The sequence below is a fragment of the Rousettus aegyptiacus genome, unplaced genomic scaffold (genome assembly GCF_014176215.1).
Source record: "Rousettus aegyptiacus isolate mRouAeg1 unplaced genomic scaffold, mRouAeg1.p scaffold_m13_p_3, whole genome shotgun sequence".
NCBI lineage: Eukaryota > Metazoa > Chordata > Mammalia > Chiroptera > Pteropodidae > Rousettus > Rousettus aegyptiacus.
In genome coordinates, this window is record NW_023416306.1 from 30359017 (window position 1) to 30385846 (window position 26830).

At 42.0% G+C, this 26830-nt stretch overlaps 2 protein-coding genes across 14 annotated transcripts in view; both read right to left on the reverse strand.

Annotated features, from left to right (window-relative positions):
- LOC107502839 (phospholipid-transporting ATPase FetA) overlaps positions 1–15029 on the reverse strand; it is a 93714-nt gene extending 78685 nt beyond the window's left edge. Inside the window, exons 1-3 of the mRNA XM_016130450.2 lie at positions 13856–15029; positions 5887–5930; positions 5480–5524 (exon numbers count right to left, since the gene is read on the reverse strand). Of these exons, the coding sequence (XP_015985936.2) occupies positions 5480–5524; positions 5887–5914 (73 nt within the window). The 5' untranslated portion in view covers positions 5915–5930; positions 13856–15029. The remainder of the gene's footprint in view (positions 1–5479; positions 5525–5886; positions 5931–13855) is intronic.
- Positions 15030–15207: 178 nt separating this feature from the next.
- UNC13B (unc-13 homolog B) overlaps positions 15208–26830 on the reverse strand; it is a 171034-nt gene continuing 159411 nt past the window's right edge. For 4 of the 13 annotated variants that reach the window (XM_016130260.2, XM_036218387.1, XM_036218388.1 and 1 more), the window contains 14 exons: positions 23799–23925; positions 23450–23546; positions 23078–23221; positions 22726–22803; positions 22153–22230; positions 21823–21911; positions 21456–21608; positions 21210–21333; positions 21044–21100; positions 20777–20857; positions 19687–19834; positions 17300–17392; positions 16961–17120; positions 15208–16801 (listed from right to left, as the gene is read on the reverse strand). In XM_016130260.2, the coding sequence (XP_015985746.2) occupies positions 16516–16801; positions 16961–17120; positions 17300–17392; positions 19687–19834; positions 20777–20857; positions 21044–21100; positions 21210–21333; positions 21456–21608; positions 21823–21911; positions 22153–22230; positions 22726–22803; positions 23078–23221; positions 23450–23546; positions 23799–23925 (1715 nt within the window). In that variant the 3' untranslated portion in view covers positions 15208–16515. Of the gene's footprint in view, positions 16802–16960; positions 17121–17299; positions 17393–18155; positions 18213–19686; positions 19835–20776; positions 20858–21043; positions 21101–21209; positions 21334–21455; positions 21609–21822; positions 21912–22152; positions 22231–22725; positions 22804–23077; positions 23222–23449; positions 23547–23798; positions 23926–26830 lie in introns of all 13 variants that reach the window. The other 9 variants (XM_016130261.2, XM_016130258.2, XM_016130254.2 and 6 more) reach the window with 5 other exon arrangements.

Below are 26830 nucleotides of genomic sequence, written 5' to 3' on the forward strand. Positions count from 1 at the left end.
TGACAGAGGTAAAGACAGGGTATCATGGAAGTGCAAAAGAAGAGCATCTAAACCAGATTGCAGGGAGCAGGTAAGGTCTTGGAGTAGATCCTGGGCATGAGTCTTAAAGCATTAATATAAGTCAGTTTAGTGAATACGGTAAACAGAGTTTCCTGGACAGGGGCGAGTCACAACATATGAAAGGGCATGGAGTGGAGTACACCGCAGAATGCCACTGGTAAGTTAACATGATCGGACTTCTGATTTAGAAAGATAGAGCATCACTGCGGTGTCTAGCTTGAATGATGGCCAGGAAACGAGTTAAGATGCTGCTAATGTAATCCAGAGGAAAAATAATAAATTAAGACATTGGCAATGGGGATGCAGAGAAGGGATTTACACTTGACAATTCTATAAGAGGTAAAATCGAAAATTATCTTGGTGAACTCACTAAAGTTCTGGATCTGAACTTCAGTTTTTAGGTTCAGAAACTGTTCATTGAGAATGAACCCATAATTCAAATTAACATTAATAAAGTTTCCAAGGCTGATGTAAAACCAGAATGGCAAGTGATTATTTGCAATGAAATATACTAACCATCACAGTGATTATAATATTTGCTTTGGCAGATTCATTTTCTTCTTATAGAAAGATATATGAGAAACCAATCATAATCATAAAGTTGCTTGATCAACAAGGAATTAGAGATAGGGAAATTAAATTGTATATCAAATACTTAACAGCATCAGACTACAATGGGGAAATAGGAATGTTCAAATTTGTGAGTTACAGTCACTCCCTGGGACAGTAGATACTTGGAAAGACATAAGCAAAGTAGGTTTCTCACTCTCCTGTTTCTATGTTGCCTTTGCTAACTGATAGCACTTCCATGAATATTCCTTAGATAAACATCTTTAGTCAAGCCTTAATCTGTCCAGTCTTTCTTATAAGAGGTGATTTTGAACCAATACCCACAATGAATAACTTTACCTTTTTCTGTGTTAACGTCACGATTTAATTTTCAGTTGAAAATTGAATTTTCCTTATTTCTAAGATCTTAGAGAAGGGAGTGGAGGAACAACTGATCTCTCAGTCACAATTTTTACTTTCTATAAATTCCAGGTGAAAGATGAAAAAGACAATGAAAGAGAGAGGGTAATGAGTAGGATCTGAACAAAATGTGGTTTACATAGAGAAGGCTGAAAACAGGCTGAATACATAAATTTTCATAATTTAAACAAATCAAATCCTGACATATTTTATCATCAAACCATCTGAAGAGAAACACTGAAAATTGTCTTTGGGATATCATTTAGGCAAAATTCTTTCAGAACATATACTTTTCTTACACTGATACATCTACCATTTATTGAACACCCACAGTGTCCCAGGTACTATGGGAAAAGTGGAAATTACCAACACATAATCGCCACCCTTAAGGAGCTCACTATTTAGAAGGGCACATAAGAAGTAATTACAAACCAGTGGGATAAGTGGGATAATAGAAGTAGCTGCAGTTGGAGCACAGAGGAAACAGTAATCACTTCTGCTGGGAACAGGCAGGGCGGGGAGGGTAAAGAGTTATGTCATCAAGGACGTCACTCCTGTGTGCTGACTCATTATTACCAACATTAAACTTGGCAATTGGCTTATTGGAAAGATTTAACTGAATGGATACCTGTCACATAGCAGAAGGCTCTAAACGATAACTTCTAACCTTGGTCAGAAACACCTCAAACTGTTCTAGCTATTTCTAAAATAATGAAGAAATTCTAAAAATTAAATCCATTTAAATTCACTTTTTGGTTTATTAAAAACAACAGAAATAACAAGAATAGCGACATAGGACCATTTTAAGAAGTTTGGTAGGTGAGTAAGGGCTAATGTGTTATCAAAATCATTTATATCAAAATTGCAAAAATCATGAGAATCCCTGATTAAACTCTATTGTCTTGGTTTCCTACTTTAATCTTTTGTCTATTATATGTTCACTTAAGACCTACCATGTGCATTTTGTAATATATACGTATATTAAATCATCGCATCGTATACTTTAAACTTATATAATGTTATATGCCAGTTATATCCCAATAAAGCTGAGGACAAAAAAGAACCTACCATGTACATGTTACAATAAAATACAGAAATGAACAAGACTGTGAATGGAGAAGAGAATAAAATCTAGTGGGACAAACAGATATGATGCAAATGATAAACGCCTTAAGAGGACTTGGGGGAGGGGGTAGTAAACAAGTGCCAGAATAGAACACAGGTAGTCTGACTCCAGAGCCTGTGCTTTGAATCCACTGTAGAACAATTAATGTAAAAATGTGTACCAACAACTAAGCGATTACCAGGAGTAACGGGGAAATGTAAGGAGAACAACTGTGAGAAATAAGATATGAAGAGAGAAGGTGAGCCCTCTTCTATTGTGTTCCCTAAAGTGTAGTCACTTTGTATTACAGTAAAGCCTTACTCATAAAGTTCATATTTGACGGATAGCCAGTAGTAAGGAACAACTAACCAGTGAAAAACCAAGCTATACAGCATTGACTCTATGCACTAGAGTTAAGTATTTTACTTACAGAAAGCTTCTTAAGCCCTCACTCAGAATCTATTTTTTACTCCTATTTTACACATAATTCTAATAAGGATAGTAACAGGTTTACAACTCCAAAGATAACGAGGAGCAATGAATTACAAGGATTCAAGGGGGTAAAACAGACAGATATAACAAAAGCAAGACATAATAATGAAGAGAGAAAATGGTACAAAATAAAATGTAAGAATTCAAATATCACCAGTGTCGTGTTTATTATTAGATATTTTAAGTTGCTAATATGACTAGGATCTTTCTTCCATTATATTTTCTAATTGGTAATTGCTATTAAGAAAACTATCCATTTTTATATATTGATTATAAATCTGGAGATCTCTTAATTTTCATAAGGAGGTTATCAGCTTTACATGAGCTTGGGTGACTAATGGTATTTGATTCTACCCTGTGCCCTTAACAGCTCTCTCCTCATATACTGTTGCCTTAAAAGGTTCTTAAAATGTACCATAGTCTTAGGGTATCTTTCTAGGTCGTATGTCCAAAATATACTCCATTGTACCCATTAGGATGGCTACTATTAAAAAACAAAACAAACAAACAAACAACAACAACAACAACAAAACAGATAATAAATGTTGGCAAAGATGTGGAGAAATTAGAACATTTGTGCACTGTTGGTAAAAATATAAAATGGTGCAGCTGTTTTGGAAAACAGTATGGTGGTTTCTCTAAAAATTAAAAAAGAATTACCATATAATTCAGCAATTCCAGTTCTGGGTATATGTCCAAAAGAACTGAAAGCAAAGACTTGAAGACATAATTGTACACCCATGTTCATGGCAACATTATTCACAAAAAGCCAAGGAATGAAAGCAACGCAAATGTCTGTTTCAGATGAATGAATAAATAAAATATGGTATACATATAAAATGGAAGGAAATTATGACACATGCTACAACATAGATAAACCTTAAAGACACTCAGTGAAATAAGCCAGTCACAGAAAAATAAATACTGTATGATTCTACTTAATGTGTGGCATCTAGAGTAGCCAAATTCATAGAGACAGAAAGAAGAATGGTGGTTGCCAGGGCCTGGGGGTGGGGGAGTGGCGAGTTATTGTTAATGGGTACAGAATTTCCATTTTGCAAGATGAAGAGTTCTGGTGATGGATGGTGGTGATGGTTGCCCAAGAATGTGAATGTATTTAATGTCACTAAACTGTATACTTAAAAATGGTTCAGATGGAACTGTTATGTGTATTTCACCACAGTTAAATTTTTTTTAAAAAAAAATCTGTTCCATCAATAATTTTGTGTTTCCTGTTGCCAGTCTTTTGATTCTGTGAGGCCCAGTTTTAGTGCTTTGAACTTAACCTTTCTGACAGACCTTTGTTTCCACCTATAACTCCTCGAATCCCTCAACATTCACCTGTAACTCCTTGAATCCTCAACATTCGCTTTTACCCAAACTATGGTTCCCCTTTTCTTGGAGCTCACTTTTTCAAATCCAACCCTGGCCCCAATGCTTGCTTCTGAAGAAAGATTCGAGAAATAAAGCACACAATTCTAGAATACAGACTCTCTGTACTCCAGGTATAACGCTGAACTTAATGCTATTCAATATATATAAAAAGCTTATGAATAATTATTCAATACTTATGAATAATTACTTGAAGGATTTACAGTTTATCCACTCTTTGGGATCAGTTTGTTTGCTTGCTTATTTTTGTTTTCTAAATCAAGGCTCAACAGACGAGCTTCAGAAACTATGTGAACTTCCTGAAAATGTCTATAAAAACCTGTGCATTTTTTTCTGGGGAGAAGTCATAAGCTTTTAAAAGAGTTTCAGTATACTCCGTTATCAAAAAAAGGAGTTAATAATATTCCTCTATATTCTCTAAAGTTTGTTCTTCCTTGGACTAAGACAGATCATGAAAGCCTTGTCTCAACTGCATTGTTCTGCCTCAAACTCAGAATGGCTTTTACTAAACAATAGTCAAGTCAAACACCAGCACTTTCTAGGTCCGTCCTTCATAAACTCAAACAGAATGTAGACATTAATGGCAATATTTGGATAAGTACATATAACATCTTACATATATATTAGGTATACGTAAGTTAAAAAGAGATTCAAACTACATTAGGTATGATGTGAAATTTTTAACAATTCTCCCTTCTTAATCTCAGAATCGTTATTCTACATAACCCTCACATTTCTCTATTTAGCTAAAATCCATACTTCCTTCAAAGCTCAACTTTCAAAATTATAATAACAAATGTTGTTCAAGTGCAACTGATTTTGTTTCACTAAACCCAAAATAACTTCTTCTCCTCCTCACAGACACACTCTTTGGAAGTCCCCTAGCTCATTTATTGTTTTCCAGATTATTTAAAGCATGTCCACAAAGAACTATAACAGAAGGTTTTCCCTTTGTTGGAGAGAACCCTCCCATACAAAAATCAACAGTCATTTGGTTGAAATTATGTGGAAAGTTTTAGTTCTAGGCTTTGGTAAAATGCCCAAGCTTTCACCAAAATAATCACAGCAGAAAGTGACTGATACTACTGAGATGAATTTTGATACTAAAGATGTAAAGATGTGTGTGGTCTGGGACTGGAGAAATGGGTTATTAAGTGAGAGGTCTACAGGAAGGAAAGCGAATTCAGCAAAACTCTTTTGATCATCTTAAGTTCACAAGCTAAAAAGAGGTATGTCAGTAGGAGTGTTCAAATCATGATTTATCTTACTGTAATATCAGTAATCTCAATTAAATAAATTAGCCCAGTAGAAGTCTCTGTTGGACTTTTCCTATGTCCCCATGAAAGTCCACAGATGAGAAACACTCTCACCTTTGGTTTTTGCTAAAGACACTTCTACCATGGTTATCATAGCAGATCTTTGGCTTTCTGTTTTAAACATCTTCAAAATTAAATCACTCACCTGCCTTCCTCAAGTCTTCAGGTAAAACATTCTTCTCGTTGCCCTCTAAAAAGAATCACTCAAACATTACTCTCAAATGTGAATTAATACCATCAGTGGTTATAACCAGACTTTCTATAATAACCTCAAGTTCAACTTTATAACTTTTATTTCCTCCCGCCTTTGCAGCAAAAGTAGTCTCAATCCACATCAAGTCTGAGTCCTGCACTAAGAAGCTTCTTGAAGACCCAAAATTGTAAGAAGCTTCTTGGTGGGCTTCAGTTCAATCCTTTATGAATGTTCTGAGAGCACAAGTGGTCAATTTCTTGGCTTTGTGGCTGAAACATGGTATGGTGCAGTACTAAACAAATACCATTACTGATTGTTAAACTTGGGTATCTCAGCAGATAAGAGCTGAGAGCACTTACCTGAAATAAAAACTTTTATGTATTTCATCTCATAGAAACACCACCTAAGAATAAAACAAAGACTCCTTGTCAGTCCAGGCCCTGCTGATAAAATAGCGCCTACCATTTATCAAAATTTACTGTGCTGGATACTTTACTACAAACTTTACATAGATCATCTTGTTCTCACTAAAACCAAGGCCTAGAAAGAGGGCATTATTCTTTTTGACAGATGAAAAACCTGAGGCTTAAGTTAAGTGACTTGCTCAGGATCACACAATCAGAAAGTAGTATAGAACGGTATAGATTTGAATCCCTGCTTGCCTGACTACTCTTGACCACTACTGTATCATTTCTGCTATAGACACATATGAAGAGATTGTGAAGTGGGTTTCTAGGGCAGTAACTGAGAACTGTGATCGAATATCACGGGTCAGAAGGAGTAAATTTAAAGCTTCAAATGTCCAGAAGCTCCTCTTTGGTAGATCTGGCATGGAGCTCAGGGGAAATCCACTAATCTGCTGTGTCTCAACCTCTGATTTACTTTTGACCCATAACCTCTCAGAGCGATATTTCTCAAAAGTGTGGTCCATGGATCAATTGTTTCAAAAACATGAAAAGTTCTTGTGGAAAAGAGACACCTGACCCTTACCCTGGATGTACTGGATCAGACTCTGGGAAGGGCGGCAACAAGAAACCAGGAGGTTCTTTTGCCTGCTAAATTTTAGACTACTCATCATCTTGAAGCAAAAGAGCTAGGGTAATCAGAAGAAAGTAAATGGAAAGCTAGCCTCCATAAAGATCAATCTGACACTGAGATTGGTGTTGCGAGAAGACATATGATCATAACATTGTTGTGGACCTGGAAAAGATTTTGAAAATTGTCTATTCCAATGGTTTTCTAACAGTGCTCCATAAAGCATGAGTTCTAAAATGAAATATGAAAAAAGAGATTAGCAATTGGAGAGTAACCTCCTAAAATCATGACTGCAGAAGCTCCACTGGTATGTATTTTGTATATATATAATATATATATGTTATATACATATATATACACAAAACTTGTGTGTGTGTGTGTGTGTGTGTATGTGTGTAGACTTTTGTGTAAGATTTTACTTGAATGGCTTTTCTGATTTATAAAAACAAAACCTTGGATGTATACAAGGGATTGAAAAAATCTCAAGGCCCAGCATGCATCCCAGACCAATTAAATCAAACTTAAGGGAGTGGGCTTCAGACATCAGTATTTTTTGGTACCAGGTTATTTCAATATGTAGCCAAGGCTGGGAACCACTGTACCAGTCTGACCTGTTTCCTCATGTGAGACAAAAGGAGACTAAGACCAAAAGAATGTAAAGGAAATCTAGATTAGAATCAGGATTTCTTAACTTCTAGCTCACTATACTGAATTGTTCTCTCTCCACGATCCAGAATGAACCAATCATTTCCCTAAGGTACAGAGCATTTAAATAAAATTATTATGTAACTTTATATTTAGAGCTCTGGACTTTTTAAAAGAGTACTTCATATATATTCTCCTTAGATTCTTATAAAGATACTAGAAAGTAAGGGCAAAATTTATTAGATTTGTTTTAGAGATAAGGAAATCAGAGGTCAATTAAATTAACTCACAGTGGTTTAGAGGTAGGTTCAGAATTAAAATCTTTATCTTCTGTCTTCTGGATTAAGTAGATTAAATTTGGCAAGTGTTTTATTGAGTGGCTAATATGTGTTAGTTGTTAAGATATTGTCAAAGATGCAAAACTAAGTAAGACATCATCTGTACCCTCAATTAGTGTACTATATTCTTGGAAAGATGATTAAAATACTGTTTGGCTTATCCCTTGGACTAGCAAAAGCAGAAACCTTCCTTGATTGGCCCTGATGAACAGTTTCAATTCTCTTCAAATTCAGTCTGTGGCTTCCAATTTCTTCCTGACAATGGCTACTAATTCTAGGGAACCCAAAGGATTTGTATATAGTTACTGCATCTCTAGGCAAGGCCATACAGCTGACGAACCCTTGGTAGGGTTAGAGAAGAAGGAAGGGTGCAGTTTCAGTGAGGTTCATTTCAAACTCTCCAAAGCCAAGGATATGACTCAGCAGAAGACTAGGTGATTCAAAAAGGACTGGATGGGTTAAAAAAGGGTATTCACAGAAATAATTCCTTTTCACAGCATTTTAATAAAAGGAAATATTTCCTTTTCACAGCATTTAAATTAGAATATATGTTGTTGAAAGTAACTACTGCACACCAAATGGGAAAATAAAATGTAGAAACTAATATTTGTAATATAATTCAGAGTTGTGGAGAAGGTCACAGATGGATAAGAATGTTCTGAGGCAACTTCTTCATGAGGAATTAATTCATTAGATATTGCAAAACATTGCCATCCAGATTTTATTATATAAAAGATAATGAGGACCAGGAAGCCATGTTTTATTTATGGACTGAAAATATTAGCCAGGAATAACCTAGCACAGTTGTTCTCAAACTTCAGCATGCATCAGAATCACCTGAAAGGCTGGATCCCACCCAGAGTTTCTCATTCGGCACACCTGTGGTGGGGCCCAAGAATTTGCATTTCTTACAATTTCAGGTGATGCTAAAGCTATTGGTTCAGGTCCCATACTTTGAGAACTGCTGGTTTATCATAAACTCCACATATACACATATCTGTTGACTGGCAATTTAGTTAACTCTTTATTATTTATTTTATAATGATACCCTCCCCACCAACCTAATAGCCAAAAATAAAACCAAATAAAAAAAAAAGTTATGGCTAGTAACCTAAGGAGACAATCTGTTTAAGAGCACGAATGAATGAGTTTGTGAAATATGTGTTTGAGTGTTTGGCAGAGGCAACCAAACGAGGTATATCCAACATGTAGAAAACAGCATTGTCCTTTAAGAGCCTTTACCAATCTGGAAGCAGACATGAATTTTGTTTCTCGTACTCAGAACGCCCTTTAGACTTCTCTATACCTCAAATGTTATCCAGGGTTCCATCTTTATTCTTTCCTTCTCACTCCTCACTTTCTCTGGGTTTCCTTAACCACCCCCAGGGCTTCATTTACTATACATATCAGTGGTTAGTAACTGTTCAGGTTAAGAAATTCCTTTTAGAATTTAATGAATGCTACATAAAAAGTAAACATATACAATTATACATATACATTTTACACCCAATTCAAGACAATCAGAGAGTCTCACTCAAATGCAGATCCAAAGTTAAGAGCTCCTTATATGTATGCTAATGATCAAAAATCTGCATCTTAAACCTAAATTTTTTACCGGGCTTCACATCCAAATATCTACTTAACATCTATATTTGGATAGCACACGAAAGCCTCAAAATCGACACATACTGAGGAGAGACAGCTTAATGGGGGTGGGGTTTCCTTTTGGGATGATGAAAAAGTTCTGGAACTCAACAGTGATGGTTGCACAACATTGTGAATATACTTAATGTCACTGAATTGTCCACTGTGAAATGGTAAAATAGTAAAGTTTACATGTGTACTTTACCACCACCACCACAAAAAAAATCTACATTTACAAAACTAAAATCATCACTTCTATTCTCCTTCTCTCGCATGGCCAAAATCTGTGCTTTCTTTTCTATTTCCTACCTTTGAATACCAGTCTCTAGTCCTAACATTACCTAGTCGCCCAAGCCAGAAGAGAGTCATTTTTGACAAAACTTTTTCACTCTCCCACTTTAGTGAATCATGAAGTTCTGTACATGCTCCCTCATTAATAGAGTTAATTTGGAATAGTCATCTACTTCTCTCTATCCCCAAAGTTTCTCCCTAAGTTCAAGCCACCATCTTCAGCCTTCTGTTTTCATTTTATACCTCTCCATCCTCCACCCCAACCCCACTCCAAATGACTCTTCATTGTTATCTAGCCAGAGTGATCTTCCTAAAATGTTATTTTTCTGTTACTTTTTTTTTTTTTAACTTAAAAACCTACCACTGCCTTAGGGATAAAGTCTAAATTCCCCTTCGTGACCTGGCCTCTGCTTACTTTTCTAGTCTTATCACTCACCATCCTTCTGCTCAAAGCTAACTATCCAGTAAGTATAAACTACTTGCAATTTCTAGCATACTTATTTTTTTTTTATTTTTTTTTATTGCAAGAGCACATACTAACTCCAAATGCCAACAACTCCATTTCTCTCTGTTTAGACCTGGTTAAGTTCTCCTGGGTAAGACTCAGTTTACATCATCTTCCTCAGGATGCCCTTTCAGATGCCCCAAGGATGGGTCAGGTGTCCTTACTATGAGCTCCCATAGTACATTCAACATTCACTTATACCTTAACATTTATACCTTAAATTGAAGTCATCTGTCTCCTTCATAAGAACACATTGTCTTCGAGGGTAGAGACTATATATATCAATGAATCTCCAGTGCTTAAAACAGTGCCCAGCATGTGATACGTTTTACATAAATATTTTTGAATGAACAAAAAAGTGATGTCCTAGTGAATGATAGGAACTCTGATGTCAGAAGTCACACAATTCTGGACAACTTTCCGATGACTTCCTACCTTACTCCTGTTAAAAGACAAAGTAATTACAACGGGCTATAGGGCCCTATGTGTTCTAATTTCATTTTCTACTATCCTAACCTTCATTCACTCTGTTCCAGCCACACTGAGACCTTGACTGGAAAAGCTATTTCAGCCAAAGAGTCATTTAGGCATGTATAGGAAAAAAGGAACTAAAATATATTGAGCCTCCAGTATGTATCAGGCCCTGTGCCAAGTGCCTTCATGTGTCATATCATAGAATCCTCACAGTCAACTTGAGACAAAGACATTACTATCCCCATTTCAGAGCTAAGGAGACCAAGTCTTAGAGCAGATTTTGAATTTGAACAGAAGGAAAGAGTCCATAACGGTAACTCTTCCTTCCTTAGATACTATGGGTGCTGGTTAATCTGTTTGCTGTGTCATCTCCTGCCCAACTCCCTCTGTCCTGTTCTGGGAAGCGGACCTCTATGAACTAACTACATCACCCAGACTACTTTGCCCCTGAGCTTCTGTTTGGGTTTTATCAATGTAAGGTACTAGCTGGAGACTGGAAGGCAAGAGAAGAGGAAAGTTAGGGCATTTATTTCTCTGCCTCCTCTCTGCCTTGTCAAGTTCTTACAGTGGCTGCTTAGCACTTATGGCCATAGCTCTTGTCAGGCAATCTGGTCTCTCCTTCAGATGGTAGCTTCAGCTGGGCTCTGGTAACAACACTCTCTCCCCTTTCCCATCAGGCAAAGGAGTGCTAACAACTTGCCACTGTTGTGTTTCACCAATCCTTTCTAGTTTAACACTTACCATACTTCTGTAAATAAACAGCCTTTTGGTTAAATTGTCTTCAATTAACCCTTTGAATGCACCATTTTTCTGCATGGACTCTGACTGATACACTAGGAAAACAATAAACGGCATGTTCTCCTTTGCACTTCAATTCATTCAATTTCCAATATCAAAAATGTTTCCTTCCTTTCCTCTAATCCAAAGCTTCCCATCCTTCCAGGTTTGCCTCATCTTCCAGGAAGTCTCTCTAAATACTCCCGTACTTACAGCAAAACTTGTAACCACTATCATGCTGAATCTAGTGTGACATTAGCATTCTGTTGTCCTTCAAATTCTATGACTGTTCAGTTTTGTTAGCCTGACCATCCCCGCAGGGCAATGACTCCTTAAGGGTAGGGAACCTTAGCAATTAGACTCTCTAAATAAACATATTTTAGCCAGAAGGAACCTTAGAGTTTACCTTGACTAACCTCATTTTACAGATGGAAAGACTCCAGTTTACACAGGAAAAGAATCTCTCACAGCTATATAATGGCAGAAATCCATAATCTAGATTCTTCTACTTCATCATGCTATTATACTGCACTAGGTTCTTAGTAGGCACTCGATATGCTGATGATTCACTCCTAAATTTATTTATGCAGGGGCTTTTGTTTTGTTCAATGCTAGGCCCCATGCCTAGATGAGTACCTGGCACAGAAGATGGGCTCAGAAAAATAAATATCTGATGATATCGAACCTGAGACAAGGCAAGACAAATTCCCTGGAAGTTAATCAGAACTCAGAGGATCATTAATTATAATAATCCTTATACAAGCGGTCCCCAACCTTTTTGGTACCATGAACTGGTGATCCTATGAGAATCTAATGCCTGATAATCTGAGGTGGATCCGAGGTGGAGTTGAGGCAGTGATGCTAGTGCTGTGAAGCAGCTGCCAATTTTCCTTGCTAGACCACCGCTTACTTCCTGCTGTGCAGCCTGGTTCCTAACAGGCCACAGACCAGTACTAGTCCACAGCACCAGAGTTATCCTTGCCTTATACTGGAAAATGTATAGTTTTCAATGTGCTTTCACATTTAAATGAACCCATTTGATCACCCTGATGTACACTGTAGGAATTATTAGTCTATTTAATAGATACAAGAATGCGACTTGAGAAATTAAAAGTTATGGTCCCCTAATTAGTATGAAGCAGAGCTGAGACCACTCTTCATGGTATCATACTGTCTCCACTATTCCATGTTGCTTCCTCAACTTTGCCTTTCTACTTCTAGGTATGGTAGGTTTATTCAGGGAGCTAACCCAAATATTCACAATGAATAGGTGGGTCATATATTTATGCCGTAAGAAGTGATTTTTGCTTCTTTAAAAATCTACCATGAATGGTCCTTCTGTTCTACTTCTAATTAGATATGGCCTGAATACCTCCAACTCTTGACACTATGAGACCTGTTATTTCCTGCAAAGAAGAAGGTTAACATCTATGGGTTCTGGCATGAAAAAGACCGCACTTTTGAGACATCACTTCCTGGGCTAACCAGAGCCAGGTCCTTTTACAACCAGGTGTTCAAAGAGAAACAAAGCTTAGTCCTTGGCCTGAACCCACCAGAGAAAAGTTGACACACTGGATCTCTTCAAGATCAAATGTACCAGGGAGCTATCTACAAATATTTTGATTGAATTCGCTTATCAAACAAACAAACAAACAAACAAGCAAACAAAAAAACACTTTCGTTCAGATTGTACCCAGGTTTTAGCTACTGGAATGATCTCTGATCCTAAGCAGAGCATTACAGAAGACAAAAGGCAACCTAAACATATATCCAACTTCTTTGTATTCCGGTTTTCATTAAGAGCTCAACATATTGGTACAGAAAGTACCCAAGATCCTACATCAGAGATCACAAAGTCAAATGCCTACTGGGTAGATACCAGGCAAATAATGTAAAGCTCAATATGTATAAGAAAATAAGGAGTAAAGTCTATAATGAACTACAATAAAACAATTTACTACTTGCTTCTCAGTTCTAACCACCTGCAACTTTGTGAGAATGTGAGCTAAGAGTTAACAGATCTTCCAATTTTTCAAAAAGCTGAAAATCTGCATTTTTAAAATACGAAATCTGGTTTTAAAAAGTTAGCCACTAATTCAAATCTGCAAGCTAGTTGCAAACCCCAAGCAGTAGTCAGCCAGAGTTTGACTTTTCTTTGTGGAGTAGGTCTCCTGCCCCATGAGACAGAAATGATGGCAAATGTCCCACTTTCAAGTCAAATACGGCATAAAATTTGTGGCTTCTCAGAGAATCTGGATAGTGCTGGAAAAGTGGAGAAAACTCCCTGAATAGGAATTTGTCTTAGCTGGGGACCTAGGAGTATCTGCTTTATGAGGTAATTGGAGTTATTTGTGAAATAAAAATCCCCTCTGCTAGGTATCTGGGCAGATATATCTTCTCTTGAGTATCTGGAAAGCCTGTATACTTGAATATGGGGAGGAAAAGATAACCTCGGAGAGTACTGGAAAAACAGTTTGCAACTATGAGGATGGACAGCTACTGTAAAGTGCATAGAGGTGTATGAAAGTCAGGTAGTATGGGTAGAGTGTCTCTTTAAAGTTATGAGGGAGAAAGCGGTAACCTCTCCTCCAGCGCCACCTGTGGGGGCCTCTCGCTCACCATCGCTGCGCAGCCGCCAACTCCCGCGACCTCCATCTTAACGCACCTTTCTGCGCAGGCGCTGCGGAGCCCAGGTTCCACCCCAGAGGCCCGCCTCCAAACCACGCCCCTCTCCACAAGCCCGCCTCCAGCCACGCCCCCTTACACTTGGGTTATTAGGATTCCTGCAGTAGTTGCCTGGATTTGATGTACCTGAGCGCTCTCTCTATGCTGGTCAATGGGAAGAGAGATGAAATACTCTGACCATGCCTTTGGATAGACTCAGGGTGATGACGGCACGCAGAGAAGTACATTATAACAATACAGAGTGCTGTGGGGAGGGGTCCAGATTTGGTTGGGTCCTAAAGGTAGCCAGGATGTCAGAGCCTAGAAGGCACTGGAAAAGGCTGTGGATATTCAAGCAGGGGAACAGAATGCGCAAGGCACAGAGGAATAGGAAAATGCAGTGTGTTGACGGGGGTACTGCAAAGGAAGTACTTTAGAATAGCTTATAGGATGGAGGGGGGTACCTACATTTGTCTTGCAAGGTCTTGGAATTTCACCCTGAGACTATGATGGGTAACCACTGAAAAGTACTTAAAGATTTACCAATGTGTGTGAAGAAGGCAGGGGTAGAATGGAGGCAAGTGATTATCACAATAATCCAGACAAAAAGAACTACAGGCCACTACTCCACTTGTGGAATTGGGAACTGAGGTGAGACAATGCATCCAAGAAGTTGAGGCAAAAATGACAGAAGGAAACTGGTTTGGAAAAGGAGGAAGTTTAAAAATGACCAAGCAACTGAACTGTAAGGATTTATTTCGACTCCAGCTCTTCTTCCTTGACTTTTCCCAAATGAAAGGCCACTGTGCACTCCTAGGCCTACACCTCTGTCCTGTACATGGCAGCCTTGGCCCTCTATTAACTTCTGCAGGCACATTTCTTCCCAGTAGGCCCTGGCTTTGTCCTCACAGCCCAGGCCGTGTCTGTCCTAGAAGAAAACATTTATGATTCTAGAAAGGGAAAGACATAGCATGGACTGGTTTTCAATGGCACATGTCATCTCCTACTCTTCTGGACTTTTCACAGGAAGCTGATACCTTTGAGTCCCAAGACTGTTAATGGATTGATTGGTGGTCTCAGGTCAAGGCCAAGATACTAGAACATCGGCTGCTTTCTTGTTTTGCTTATCCAGAGCTGCTTTAGGCTTTACCACTTGCAGGGGTGGGCGGTGGGGTGGGGGTGGGGGGTTGTGTTTGGGGCTGGAGGGGTGGGAAGAGCACCAAAAAGCCACTGGTTCAAACTCTACCATTATACAGGATATTCATTCTACAGCTTTCCACACTTTAGCAGAATTACACAACCCCAAAGGGTGCTATAAGATAATTTATTAAAGACTAGTAATCTCCTGTAACAATGGCACATATAATAATTAACAACAGCAAAAATGCTTAGTTTCCTGTTTCATGTAATGGCCAGTACAGCTGTGGACAACACAGAATCCAAAGGAAGTCCAGGGAGGAAGTCCAGGAGGCTGCTACCAAGGATGTTAAAGGAATATGTCACATCTCTGAGCAAAGGCCCAAGTCCATATGACCACCGGAAAGAGTCTGTCTCTGACCTCCCAGAAAATGCTGAGGGCCCCTCCATCCGGCTTGTACAGAAAGATCATAGTCCAAGCTCCTTCTGTAGGGCTGAACATCCATGAGGGGAAGAGCAGCTGACTTAGATGAAGGGGAGTATGGGAAAAGACTAGATAGATTCTTTCTACAAGGGGAGAACAGCCAGAAGGCAGTGGCCATAGATGAGGAGGACTTGAGGATCCTTTCTAGACTGATTACTAAAATTTTTGGCTTTGTTCTGGGCCTACTCAAGAAGAAAATACAGCTCTCTCTCCTGGATCCTTCAACTAGCCCTCAGGTGCATACACATGAGAACAGCCTCTAATATCCTGAAGCATCACTCCCCTTCCTACAGGAGTGAGATAGGGGGATCCTGGGAAGGTGGCCTTGGTGCTTGGATTCCAATGAATATTCTGCTCAAGGCTCCGAAGCACCATGTGAACCTGCTTCTGCTCATGACAAGTATTATCTGCATAAAGGAATTAGCACAGCTCATTTGTAGAAGGTATCTTGTTCAGTTTCAAAGCCTTGTTCTCACTGAAGCCACACAAAACCAGTGGATTCTGCTCAAGGGACAGGCTGAATTCTATTCTCTGTGCTCCTGCCCAATCCAGACTATAGGGATCAGTGATATCTAGAGGCTCAACTGACTACTTAGCTAGCCAGGCACAAACTCCTGGCCATCTAAGTTTGTCCTTCTAATGACTGATACATATGGGTCCATTTGGAATGGAGAGGAGCTGACATGAGATGTAGGGCAGAGGGATGACTACCAAGAATGGCTGACATTATTAGAAATGTCTGTCCCTCTCTCTTGATGGAAAATCTCCTTATGCCGTAACAGCCAGCTCCTAGCACCACAGACCTGCTAGTAAGGGATTCATGACCCTTTCTGTGAGAAGCCAAATTCTTACCACCCCAAATTTTTCCTTAAAATTCCTTAACTGAAGGAGTCAACCTCTTGACTATGAGGACCCTAAGCTGGCTACTTAGTATCTCCCACTGGCCCTGACTTGTGGAACTGGTGCCATCTGGATGGCACCGGAGCTTAGGCGCTCAGCTCCCCTCCTCCATGGAACGAGACTCCGATTTGAGCTTCACAAACTCTCGAGCCACTTCATCATTGCTCCTCTGAGACAGAATCCGGAGAATGGTCATGCCTGTCTCATCCATGTGGATCTTCCGGCCCAAGGGGCACCAGCAGGCACAGCTGCCTTTGGCTGCCACATCCCTCAGAGGCATCACAGCCAGCCCCAGAACGCGATCCTCTCGGGCAAAGCAGTAATCCTTCACACATATTTGCAACTCATAGGCTTCTGGCCCCTCTTCATTTCCCAGGAGGCTGTGGGGGTAGGTGGAAAGTAGGAGGCCAGAAATGAGGGGTTCTTCAACTGAATTCACCCCAGCAGCCATCCAGCCCATCCCTCCTCTCCCATCTCAAGTCTTATCCAAACAGATCAACCCCATCCGAGTTCTGCAGGAATCTCACCCCATAACTTACAAGTGAAATGTCTCATTGTACTTGGGGGCCCAGTTGTTGCTTTTTGACTTGGTTGTGAATTTCCTCTTCTTATCACTTTGGTGTGGGCCAACCATGGTCACTTCCACGAAGGGTCGAAACATACCCGCTGTCTGCCACTTGAGGTCATTGGCAGCCACCACTGCCCAAACAGGGGAAACTTGTGAGGGAACCCACCAAAGGCTTCCAGTTCCTGAGTCCCGGGTGGCATTCCCCAAGGAGAAGGGCTAAGCTGGAGGGCTGATATAAGCAGCCCCTGCTTTTGACTGTAAGGCCATCAGGCAAGAAAAGGTCTGAGACCTTTAAGGCCATGCCACTCACCTTTTACTGTGACCTTGTGCTCCCCAGTTCCAGGATGTGTAAATAAGTCCACCTGAATAGAGACTTCTCCCACAGGATCATCCACACCAGACCCTGAGAGACAGATGGACAGATGATCCCTGATTGGAGAACTCTAAGATTTAGGCCTAATTGTTCCAGGTAAAACTGAGGAGTTAGGAGGCTATCACCCTACACCCTAAAGCAAGAAGCAGTCACCCATGAAAGCCATGGGGAAGTAAGCAATGGAAGAAGCAAAAGAAAGGGGATAAAGAATGAGGCTGGGCATTAAAATACAAGTTAGGCTGACAAAATCTTAAGCAAAACTTCTTCCAAGAATTTACCAGAAATCTCTCAGGCTCCCAAACCTCTCCTATCTCCTCAGCTGAAGAATTTTTTATTGAAAGATGTTGGAGAAGGACAGTGCTGCCACCCTGTGTCTTTGTCTGGAAACTACGCCCACCCCACAGTGTCTTAAGGGAAAAATGTGGGTCCCTTCTAGCCAAAAGCAGCGCCTTTCCACCTATCCCTGAATTCCCAGAGGCCCCTGCTTGGAGGATGCCTTGCTCAGAAAGACTCTGTCCTACTCAAACCTGGACTTCTCTACAAACGGCTCCCCAATCCCAATGTTTGACCAAGGTGCAGGCTCCCCTCAGCAGAGGCCTCACTCTATTTTGAGAAAATACCAGTACCCTGTACCTCAGATAAAACTTTTTTGTCCTAAGGTGGAAGGGACTTGGAATAGAGCTTCTGAACTTTGACACCTGGATTCCCAACCCCAGCTTAAGCAGCTCATTCTAGTTTACAAGGGACAGTGTAAGCCCATGTTAGATGCACATCCGTATGGTGTATAACGTACCCTTTTCTGGCCGAATGTCTTCATTAGCAGTAAACCTAATACCTTTCCCATCATGCACTGAATGAAAACAGGAGAGTCAAGAGGTAGTAGCAGCAGGAGAACAGAGAAAGAAGAATCAGTTAGTGATCTAAGGAGTTAACAGCCATTCAGAGCAGCTCTACACATATTCTGAGGGAACACAGAGATGGGGCAGGGTAGAAAGAGAAGTCAAAAAGCTGGGGTCAGTGCCTGAATGCTCCAAATTAGACTTCATGGGCTAACGATCAACCAAATCATAGACAGAAATAGAATATACAGAGAAAGCATCTGAGACCAGTGGGACAGGAAAGAGAAAGGTTGTCGGCTCTAATTTCCTAGGCCCTTAAATGATAAAGCGATAGGTAGAAAATGTACACACATAAACTCTGATCCTCCTTGTCTTCCCCATTCCTCTTACCTCATACCTGTTCATTCCAGCCTCTCCTCATCTGTATATTTAACTTAAAGCTCAATGTTTCTAAACGGCCTTTCTGGATTAACTTACTTTCTTCCTGATGTTACAGGCTTTAACATGTACTCAGCTCTGTAAAAATTCTGTCACCATGAGAAAGGTTCTTAACTTCTTTTGACCTCTCTTCTTCTCACCCTGGACTTGGAATAAGTGCAGATGTGGAAAATAGAGCAGTACTTGCAGGCCCCATGTATCTTTTCACCTTGCATCAACTCATCTAACGGCTTAGGTCCCTCTTCCCCTCCAGGTCAGATCTATGTTCTGCACAGCTCAGTGAGGCCTTCCCATTCCCACCTCCACCAGCTTCACCCCCTACAGGCAGCATGCTCAGGGTTCCCTGGAATAAGCAATAACAATAATGCCTGAAGGTCCTTCCTGGGAGGGCCCTGCTCCAGGGTCAGTCTAAGACCTGTCTATGCAGATATATTTTGTTATGGATAGTGTTTTGTTATGGAAAGGCCTTACTGGAGGCAGGGAGGGATTCTGAGGACTGAAAGTCACTGGGTAAAAACCAGCCAGCCACCTAGGTCTCCTGTGCAATAGCATCACCCATGAGGCTGGAGCTCAGCTATGGATGCGGTCTGCAACCTCCCTTCAACTGTTCCCACGGTTTGCCTCTCTTAGTCTTCCTGTCCACCCTGGAGAATCTGAAAAGTCTTTTGCTTTCTCTCCCCAGGACAACTTCCAACGAAGGCTCCCAAAGCTATGAGTCATGAGAATGTCTCAACCACTCATTCTCAAGGCTTCCTCACGGATTTTTCCTACCAAACGGGGTTCACTCTTTGAGCTCAATAAACATGCACTAGCCAGGCAACATCTGGGAAAAGAAATCTCAGGCACATTTACCAGGTCCCTGTGATTTTCCTGTCTGGTATAGGGTGGGGGAAAGTACTGGGGTCTCTTGATAAATCCTGGGGTCTGAGTTTGAAGGGCTCTCTAAAGAAGTACCTGGATCTCCCCTCAGAGCTAGAGAACACTGACTCCCTAGGAGCAGAGATGTATCAGGGAGAGGAGGTGGAGACCCAAAGCCTTGGGCCTTACCCTGGGCAGTCTGTGAGCGTACAAAGGTCTTGATGAGGGTGTCTGTGGTCTGCGTGTACAGAGACAGAGCATAGCGTAGGGACTGCAGATCTGGGCTCTTCTCCAGGAAGGTTTTCTTCAGCCCATTGCCTCCTGCATGAAAGTATTGCTGAAAGACAAAAGAGTACCTGCTACTGCCTCATCTCCTTACACAGAGGCAGCTCCCCAATACTGTCCTCAAGAGAAATGACAACTGAGCAGAGGCTCAAGGAAGATGCCAGAAGAGGGTGATGAATACAGTAAGTTATTCAATAAACAACAAGATCAGGAATACCACACTGAGCCAGTCACAGTCTCTCAGGTGAAGAGTATTATTTGGGTATCTGGCAGGAGCGGTAGGGGATGGCCACGTTCCTGGATGTGGTGTTTGAAGGATGGATCTATCTGGACAGGCAAAGATATGGGATAGAAGCATTTCAGGCAGAGAGTAGCCAGAAGTGCTCTTTTACCCCTCTGATCCCTTAGAGAACTTTATGACATACTTCTCCCAAGTGCCCTAGATCACACTTCCTACGTACCTGCCTCATTACCACCTTACCAGAATATAAGCATCTTGAGGCTAGAACCATATTTTGAGTCTCTCTATAGCCTTCATAGTGCATGTAGTGACTGGTGCATGATGCCTGGTTGAATGAATAAATGGGTAGCAGACAAAAAAATCCTTTGAAAAACCCAAATGACTTTATACGTAGGTGAAAAAGGGAAACTTAAGCCAGATCTGGGGTATTAGGATTGGAAGATTAATTTGCGGTAGAATATATTCAGAAATGGCAATGAGGAACTAAGAGAACTGGATGTTTTCAATTCAGAATCCAGAACTAATAAGTATTCTAGGTCCATGGTTAGGTCACCTGAGACCACACAGGAGGGACCCTTTGGGTTGCTTCCAAGCAGGAATATGAACATAGCATATAAAGAAACAGACATAAAAATTACTCTCTACTGGAGGTGGGGTGACAAGAGCCCTAGGGACATTTATTCTAGCAGAGTGGAATGCCAAGGCCAAGAGGATGTGGTGGTAAGATGGTCTGAAGGTGGGGGAGGTCGCCACCTTAATGGTGTCCAGAGCGAGGTCAAGGACGGCACACTGCTTTGGAGTAAGGTTCCGTGTCTCCTCTCGCACCATGTGGTCCTGCAACCACAGAGAAAGCAATGGCATCAGGACGGCTCACAGCTGTCATGAAAGTCTTGCCCCTACCTGCCAACCCACAGCTATGTGTTCCTCTCCCTTTTTTCCTCTTCAGTTTTCAGTCCTCAAAGGCACCTCCCAGGTGTCCCTTACTCCTGGTCTCAGAAGGACCTCACACATCCAAAATACCTTGAGTTTGGAAAGATGGCTCAGTTCCTTGGCAGCAGTGAAGATCAGCTGGGCCCCCTGGGCAAAGAAGAAAATCAGTCGAAAGCAGAGGACTCCAAACTCGATTAGGAAGCATGGAACAAGGTCAGGGAGACAGCAGGAAAAAGTGGAAGGGAAGTGTCCTTACCGTCTGGTCAGTGAGAGGGGGCAGAACAATCATCCTTTCCATTGTGTTCATTACCACCCGCCAGAGCTCCTTCAGGACACGCTTCAGGACCGTCTTCTCACACACAGTAGCGAAGAGTGTGAGGCTGTGGGCCCAGGCAATGAGTAAGGCTGGGGTGTTCGAGAGGCTCCCTCCCCAAGAGGCTCCTCTGTCTGATTGCTTCAGCCTTGCTTGTCTCCATAGGACAGTCCAGAATGCTGTACTTACTTGCCATCCAGGAAGTCCATGAGAGGCCGGAGCACACTATCTGCATCCTGAGCCACTGAGGCTCTGGCGTTGGGGGATGCATTCCCTGGGCCCCGCACCTGGCCCAGGATGTCGGCCATTTGTCGAACACACTCATCAATCCGCACCTGGAAACTATACATGTGCCCGTAGTGCAGCCCTCCCCTCCCCAAATACACACTGTCCCTGGAGCAGCACCAGCTGTTCAACCCCACTCCAGCTAGCTCATGGTGCAGCTCCAGCAGGGGCAGCCAGCGGGAGAGAGAAGATCCAAACGCCTGCAGATGGGGCTTTGGGATTGGCTGCAGACCACATCTGGCTCTAAGGGCTATGTTTCGGGGCCACTAACCTGTTTCCAAACACCATGCTGAGTTCATCCAGAACTGTATTCAGTTTCACCTGCAGCTCCTTTAGACTGTCTGCAGCTTCCGGATCCAACTGTATCCATAGGAGGTAAGCCTGGCTAAGTGTTTCCCTTATCTTTTGCTCCCCTCCTGTGCCCCCACTCCTCCCTCCTAGGGCTTTTACCCCAATGCCTACTCAAATGTCTCAGCCCAAGTCAGCCCAGACCCCAAGCTAAACTCCTGGCTATGCCCAGGCAGGAGAGGATGGAATTCTGTGGCCAGGCAGCTCAGGAACAAAGAGAGAAAGTACAATAACCCCAAACCCTAAGACTTACCTCCTTCCCTCCCATGGCCTCAAACATCTTCTCCAGCTGGACCCTCAGTTGCTGCATGTTGTTCATCAAGATGCAGGGCTTTGGAGAGAAATGGAGCTGCTGTGTCTTGGACCCATTAGCCTAGGGTCCCTCCCTCTCTCACACTACTCCAAAAGCCACAGGGAATTTACAACACTATTACATGTGTCTCTCCCTAATCACTGAGATCTGAAACCAAGTCAGATAATTCGCCATGAATAAAGGCTAGAAGCAAATGTTTTTGTTTTTAAGCTGGGTGGCAGGCCCCAGGTATTCATGGTATTTATCCTTTATAACTCTCTGAATATCTCAATTTTTTTTTTAATAAAGAAAAAAGACTAAGTAGAAGTCTAGCTTAGTAGAGGATAAAGTACCAAATAGAGGCTCAGAGGAATTCCTAATCAAGTTATTTCATGACATAATCTCAAGCAAAGCCATGCTGGGAATCAGAAGTCAGGAGCATCATCCCAACCCCTAGCTCTGAGGATGGCTTCAAAAGCAAGGATCCAAATGTTTTCCACTCCCTTCTCTAAGGTCCCAGGGTCTGACCCTCACCATTTTCTCCTTTGTGCAATAAGTGGGGAAGTTCTTTGATAAGATGTCTGCATACTGCATCAGCACCTTCCCGATGGTCTGAGAAAACAGAAGAGGAAAGGAGAGGGAATCCTTAGTTCTTCCCACAAAAATCTTGCCTGAGAGGTCATATCGCTCATCTTAGAATGGAGGTGAAGGAGAATCTCACAATAAGCAATAAAGCTCCCTCTCAACCCTAGAACAGCATTGAAACAAACCCAAGTTTCACTCGAAGGCCACCACAGAGAGGGGCTGAGCTCAGGCCTGTGACTAGACTAGGCTGTGAGTGTGGTGGTGGTTTACAAAGGGAAGGTATAGGGAGAATCAAGGTCACCTTCGCAAATCTCCTCATGTAGTGGGCAAGGATGTTGGGGTCTGGGCATTCCAGCTTCCGGATGATCTCAAAGCTCTGGTTGAGCTGCGTGAAGACGTCCACCACAGAGCAGGAAAAGAGTGCGTGCTCTGACGTCTGCTGGAACTAAGGAAGAGCATACACAGAGTCATCATCTTCAGCCACTACCTTTTTCCAAGTTTGCAGAGTTCAAAGGGCTCTGCCTCGCAAGGGTGGCTTGGTGGCCATCAACAGTGCTCCTTTTGGACTTAACAGGGTAAGGACAGCCTACCTGGCTAAAGCCCAGGAACATTTGCTGACAGCTAATTGCCGGGACCAGGCCTCATCCCTGTGCAGCCCAAGCCCCCAACTTACCCCGTCCTTCTTATCTCGTTCCAGGGCCCCACGCAGGAATTCCAGGGACACATCTTCATTCTCATCCAGCCATTGTAGGACGAATTGCTCAAACCACCTGCAGCCAGGCAGGAGAATTGGGGAATAGAGCTAGCGGTTGGCATATGCCATGTGCCTGGCAGCTCCCCCAGACTAGGGTCCTCTGGAACGTAGGGCATGGCTTGACACTCTTCTCTTTCAATAGCAGTGTCCAGAACAGGCAGTCTCGAGACTGGCTTGCTAAACTGAATTGAGGATACTGGCCCTCCCCACCCCCTAAGTCAGAGGGGCCCTCTTCCCTTCCCTCCATAGTGCCCACTTGATGACTCACGCTGGGTACTCAGGTACCTGCCCCTGCAGGGCAGGCAGATCCCGCACATATTCATTGTGGAGCCACTTCACCTTGAAGTGCAGGTTCATGTAGTCAGCACTCTTACATAGCCGGTCTTTTTCATGCTCTAGTGGGAGGGAGGGAGGCTGGGTCAGGTTCTGGCAGCAGAGGCCATGGTTCCTGAGTTTTCCCAAGGGAGCAGATCTAGTCAGGCAGCTCTATCACATGTCTTACAAAAAGGGTAACAACTCCCAACCAACTCCTCACAGCCATCTCACCCTACCAGTGAGCATTCTGCTCTCCAAGAGCCTGGCCTAAATCTTTCTTTAGACACTAAGCCAGACTCCCAGATAAAGCCTACAGTCTTCCTGCTCTGCCTTTCAAAGTGCCAAGTGAGATACCAGCCTCTGGTGAAGAAAAGGAGAAAAGGATGTGGGAGCTAATGCTGATTAGTGGGTAGATTGCCCAGGACTAGAGATGGATGACAGTTTTCCAGGGCCTTTCTAACCCTAGTAGCTTAAATGCAGGCTTAAATGCAGAAATGGCTAGTTGTACATGACATGAGTGATAGGGAAAACCAAAGTGGACCCGAGCTGACAGACATTGCAGTTGAGCAGCCACGGTACAACAGAATCTTGAAGTAAACTGAAGGACCCCAGAACGGAGCTGAGTCACTGAAAACTGAACAGTCAAAGAAGTATACAAATAAGAATAGTCAGTTTGGAAACCATGGAAACACAGCCACACGGAAGGACCATCATGCTGCAGAAAATGAGATGCTCCTTGTGGACTTGAAAGGTCATTTAGCTGAAATTCCAGGGTCTTATTGAAAATCTAAGACAAAGGGCACCCACAGCTTGCCCGGAGAGCCTGGAGCACTGTCTACACCCACAGGTTGTCTTCATCTACCCCTTTTATAAAAGAAGCATTAATTCAAATAATCAAAGCTAATTGTGTATGCTTACAGATAACACAATGATAAAAGCAAGCAAATGCGGGAGAGTACTGAGCATCAGAGAAAAGAAGGCCAGTGCCCTTGGGGGCGTAACAGCAAGTTGCTATGGGTGATGCTTCTCCAGGTCAAGGCAGAACATCCAGTGTGGGACAGCTGGCCCTTCTGGATTAGTGCAGCAGACACTCAAGGAGGAAATGGGAGCCTGGGATTCAGCATCAAAGGGCTCTAAGTCCTAAGAATTTCATTTCCTGGTACTGCAGACAGTACCATCTCAACCTGAAGATGCATTTGCAGTCTCTTCTATGAAGCAGTGAGCAAGAGAAGAGGAAAAGGTATAAAACTAGAGGTAAAGGGACAACAACCAAAAGTTCTTACCACCCAGAAAGAGGACTTTTCGTATACGAATGACAGTGGATGCTTGTGACAGAGCAGACACCAATTAGCAATAAAGAGAGTGAAAAAAATCCAGGACATCAGAGAGACCCTCTCCGGGCTTGCTCCTTCACCTCCACCCCATACCCTGCTGTCCTTAATCACTCTAAGAGCCTATTAACATAAAAAGGTGCCACCAGGAGGGTCCGCTCTCCTTCCTGTTCAGCAACCCGCTGGAAGTAGAGGCAGTGTGCTCTCCTCCATTATCCAGAGCTCCCTAGCTGCTTTCTTCTAAAAACTCTCAAGTTACCATATTTATATATAATTCTTACTTTCTCTGTTAATCCAATATTTCTGGTCCCAAACCCCAATTTCTACATTAACGTCTGTGGTACAAAAACGAATAGGATGATTGCTGAAACCGTGGTCACACTTTATACTATTCTAACAAGTCCATGGAGTCATGCTCCAGCAGAGATGCTTGAGAGGTGGCAGTGGGGGTGTGGTTAACCTGTCAAAAGCAACAATCGTGCCCCTGACTTCCGAATTCCTCCTCCGTTGTCTTTTATCTTTGGAGAGTTCTTTATCCTAATGATTTCAATTACCTATCTTGCTGATCATCCTCTCCAAATCTCTTTGGTTCTGGTTATGTCTCTATAAGGCTCTGATGGAACATCTCACTTTGCCCAGGTTTAACTCAGGTCCTCATCTTTCATGATCTTAACCTCTCCACCTGAAGCTGAACAGACTATACATACTAATCTTACCCTCTTGCTCAATTCTGAGAATCATCCTCAATTCTTCTGTTTTCTTCTTTATTAATATCCAGTTAAATCACCAATCCCTATTGATTTCATCTCTAAAACATCTCTGGAACCTATCCATTTCTTTCTAGTCACACTATTAATCTAACGAGGTCTAGTTACCATCATCTCTAACTTAGATTACTACAATAGTCTCTAAACTTGTCATTCCTCCTCTAATCCATTCTCAAAACTGTAGCTAGATTTCTACATTATAAATCTGATTGCGTCAATCTCTTGTTTAACATATTTCATTGGATCCCAACTGCCTCAGGATAGAGACTAAAATCCTAAACATGGCTTATAACCTTTATGATCTGGCTGTCCTACTTCTCTATCTTCATTTTTCACTTATCTTTTCCCCTACACTCAAAAGTGCTAGCCACTCCGAACTACTGCTCCCCGCTCCAGAGAGCATGTCAGCTTATTGTAGACCCTTGGTCTCTGAATATACTACATCCTCTGCCTAAAATGTTTTGTGTTCCTTTCCTGTCACTACTAGCCTCCCTCCCCACTGACTAAGTCCTATCATCCTTCAGGTTTCAGTTTGGACAGGAAAATTTCCCAGGTCTGGGTTACACAGCTCTCCTCTCAGCACCCTATGCATATTCCTTTTGTGGCACTGATAACTTTGAATTGTAACTGCCAATCCATGTCTGTTGTCTAGACTAGCCTGTGAGCTTGTCAAGGGCTAGGGCTAGACCTTATTCATCTCATTGAGGCTCCAATAATTAGCACTGTACCTGGCACAAAGAAAATACTCAAAAAACACTTAGTGAATGGGGTGGGGATTTGCTGCAAGGGGTATGAAGAAACTTTCTGTTCTATATTTTAATTGGGATAGTAGTTACACAGGTGTGTTTGTCAAAACTTATCAAATTGCACTCTTAAAGTGTTTTTAC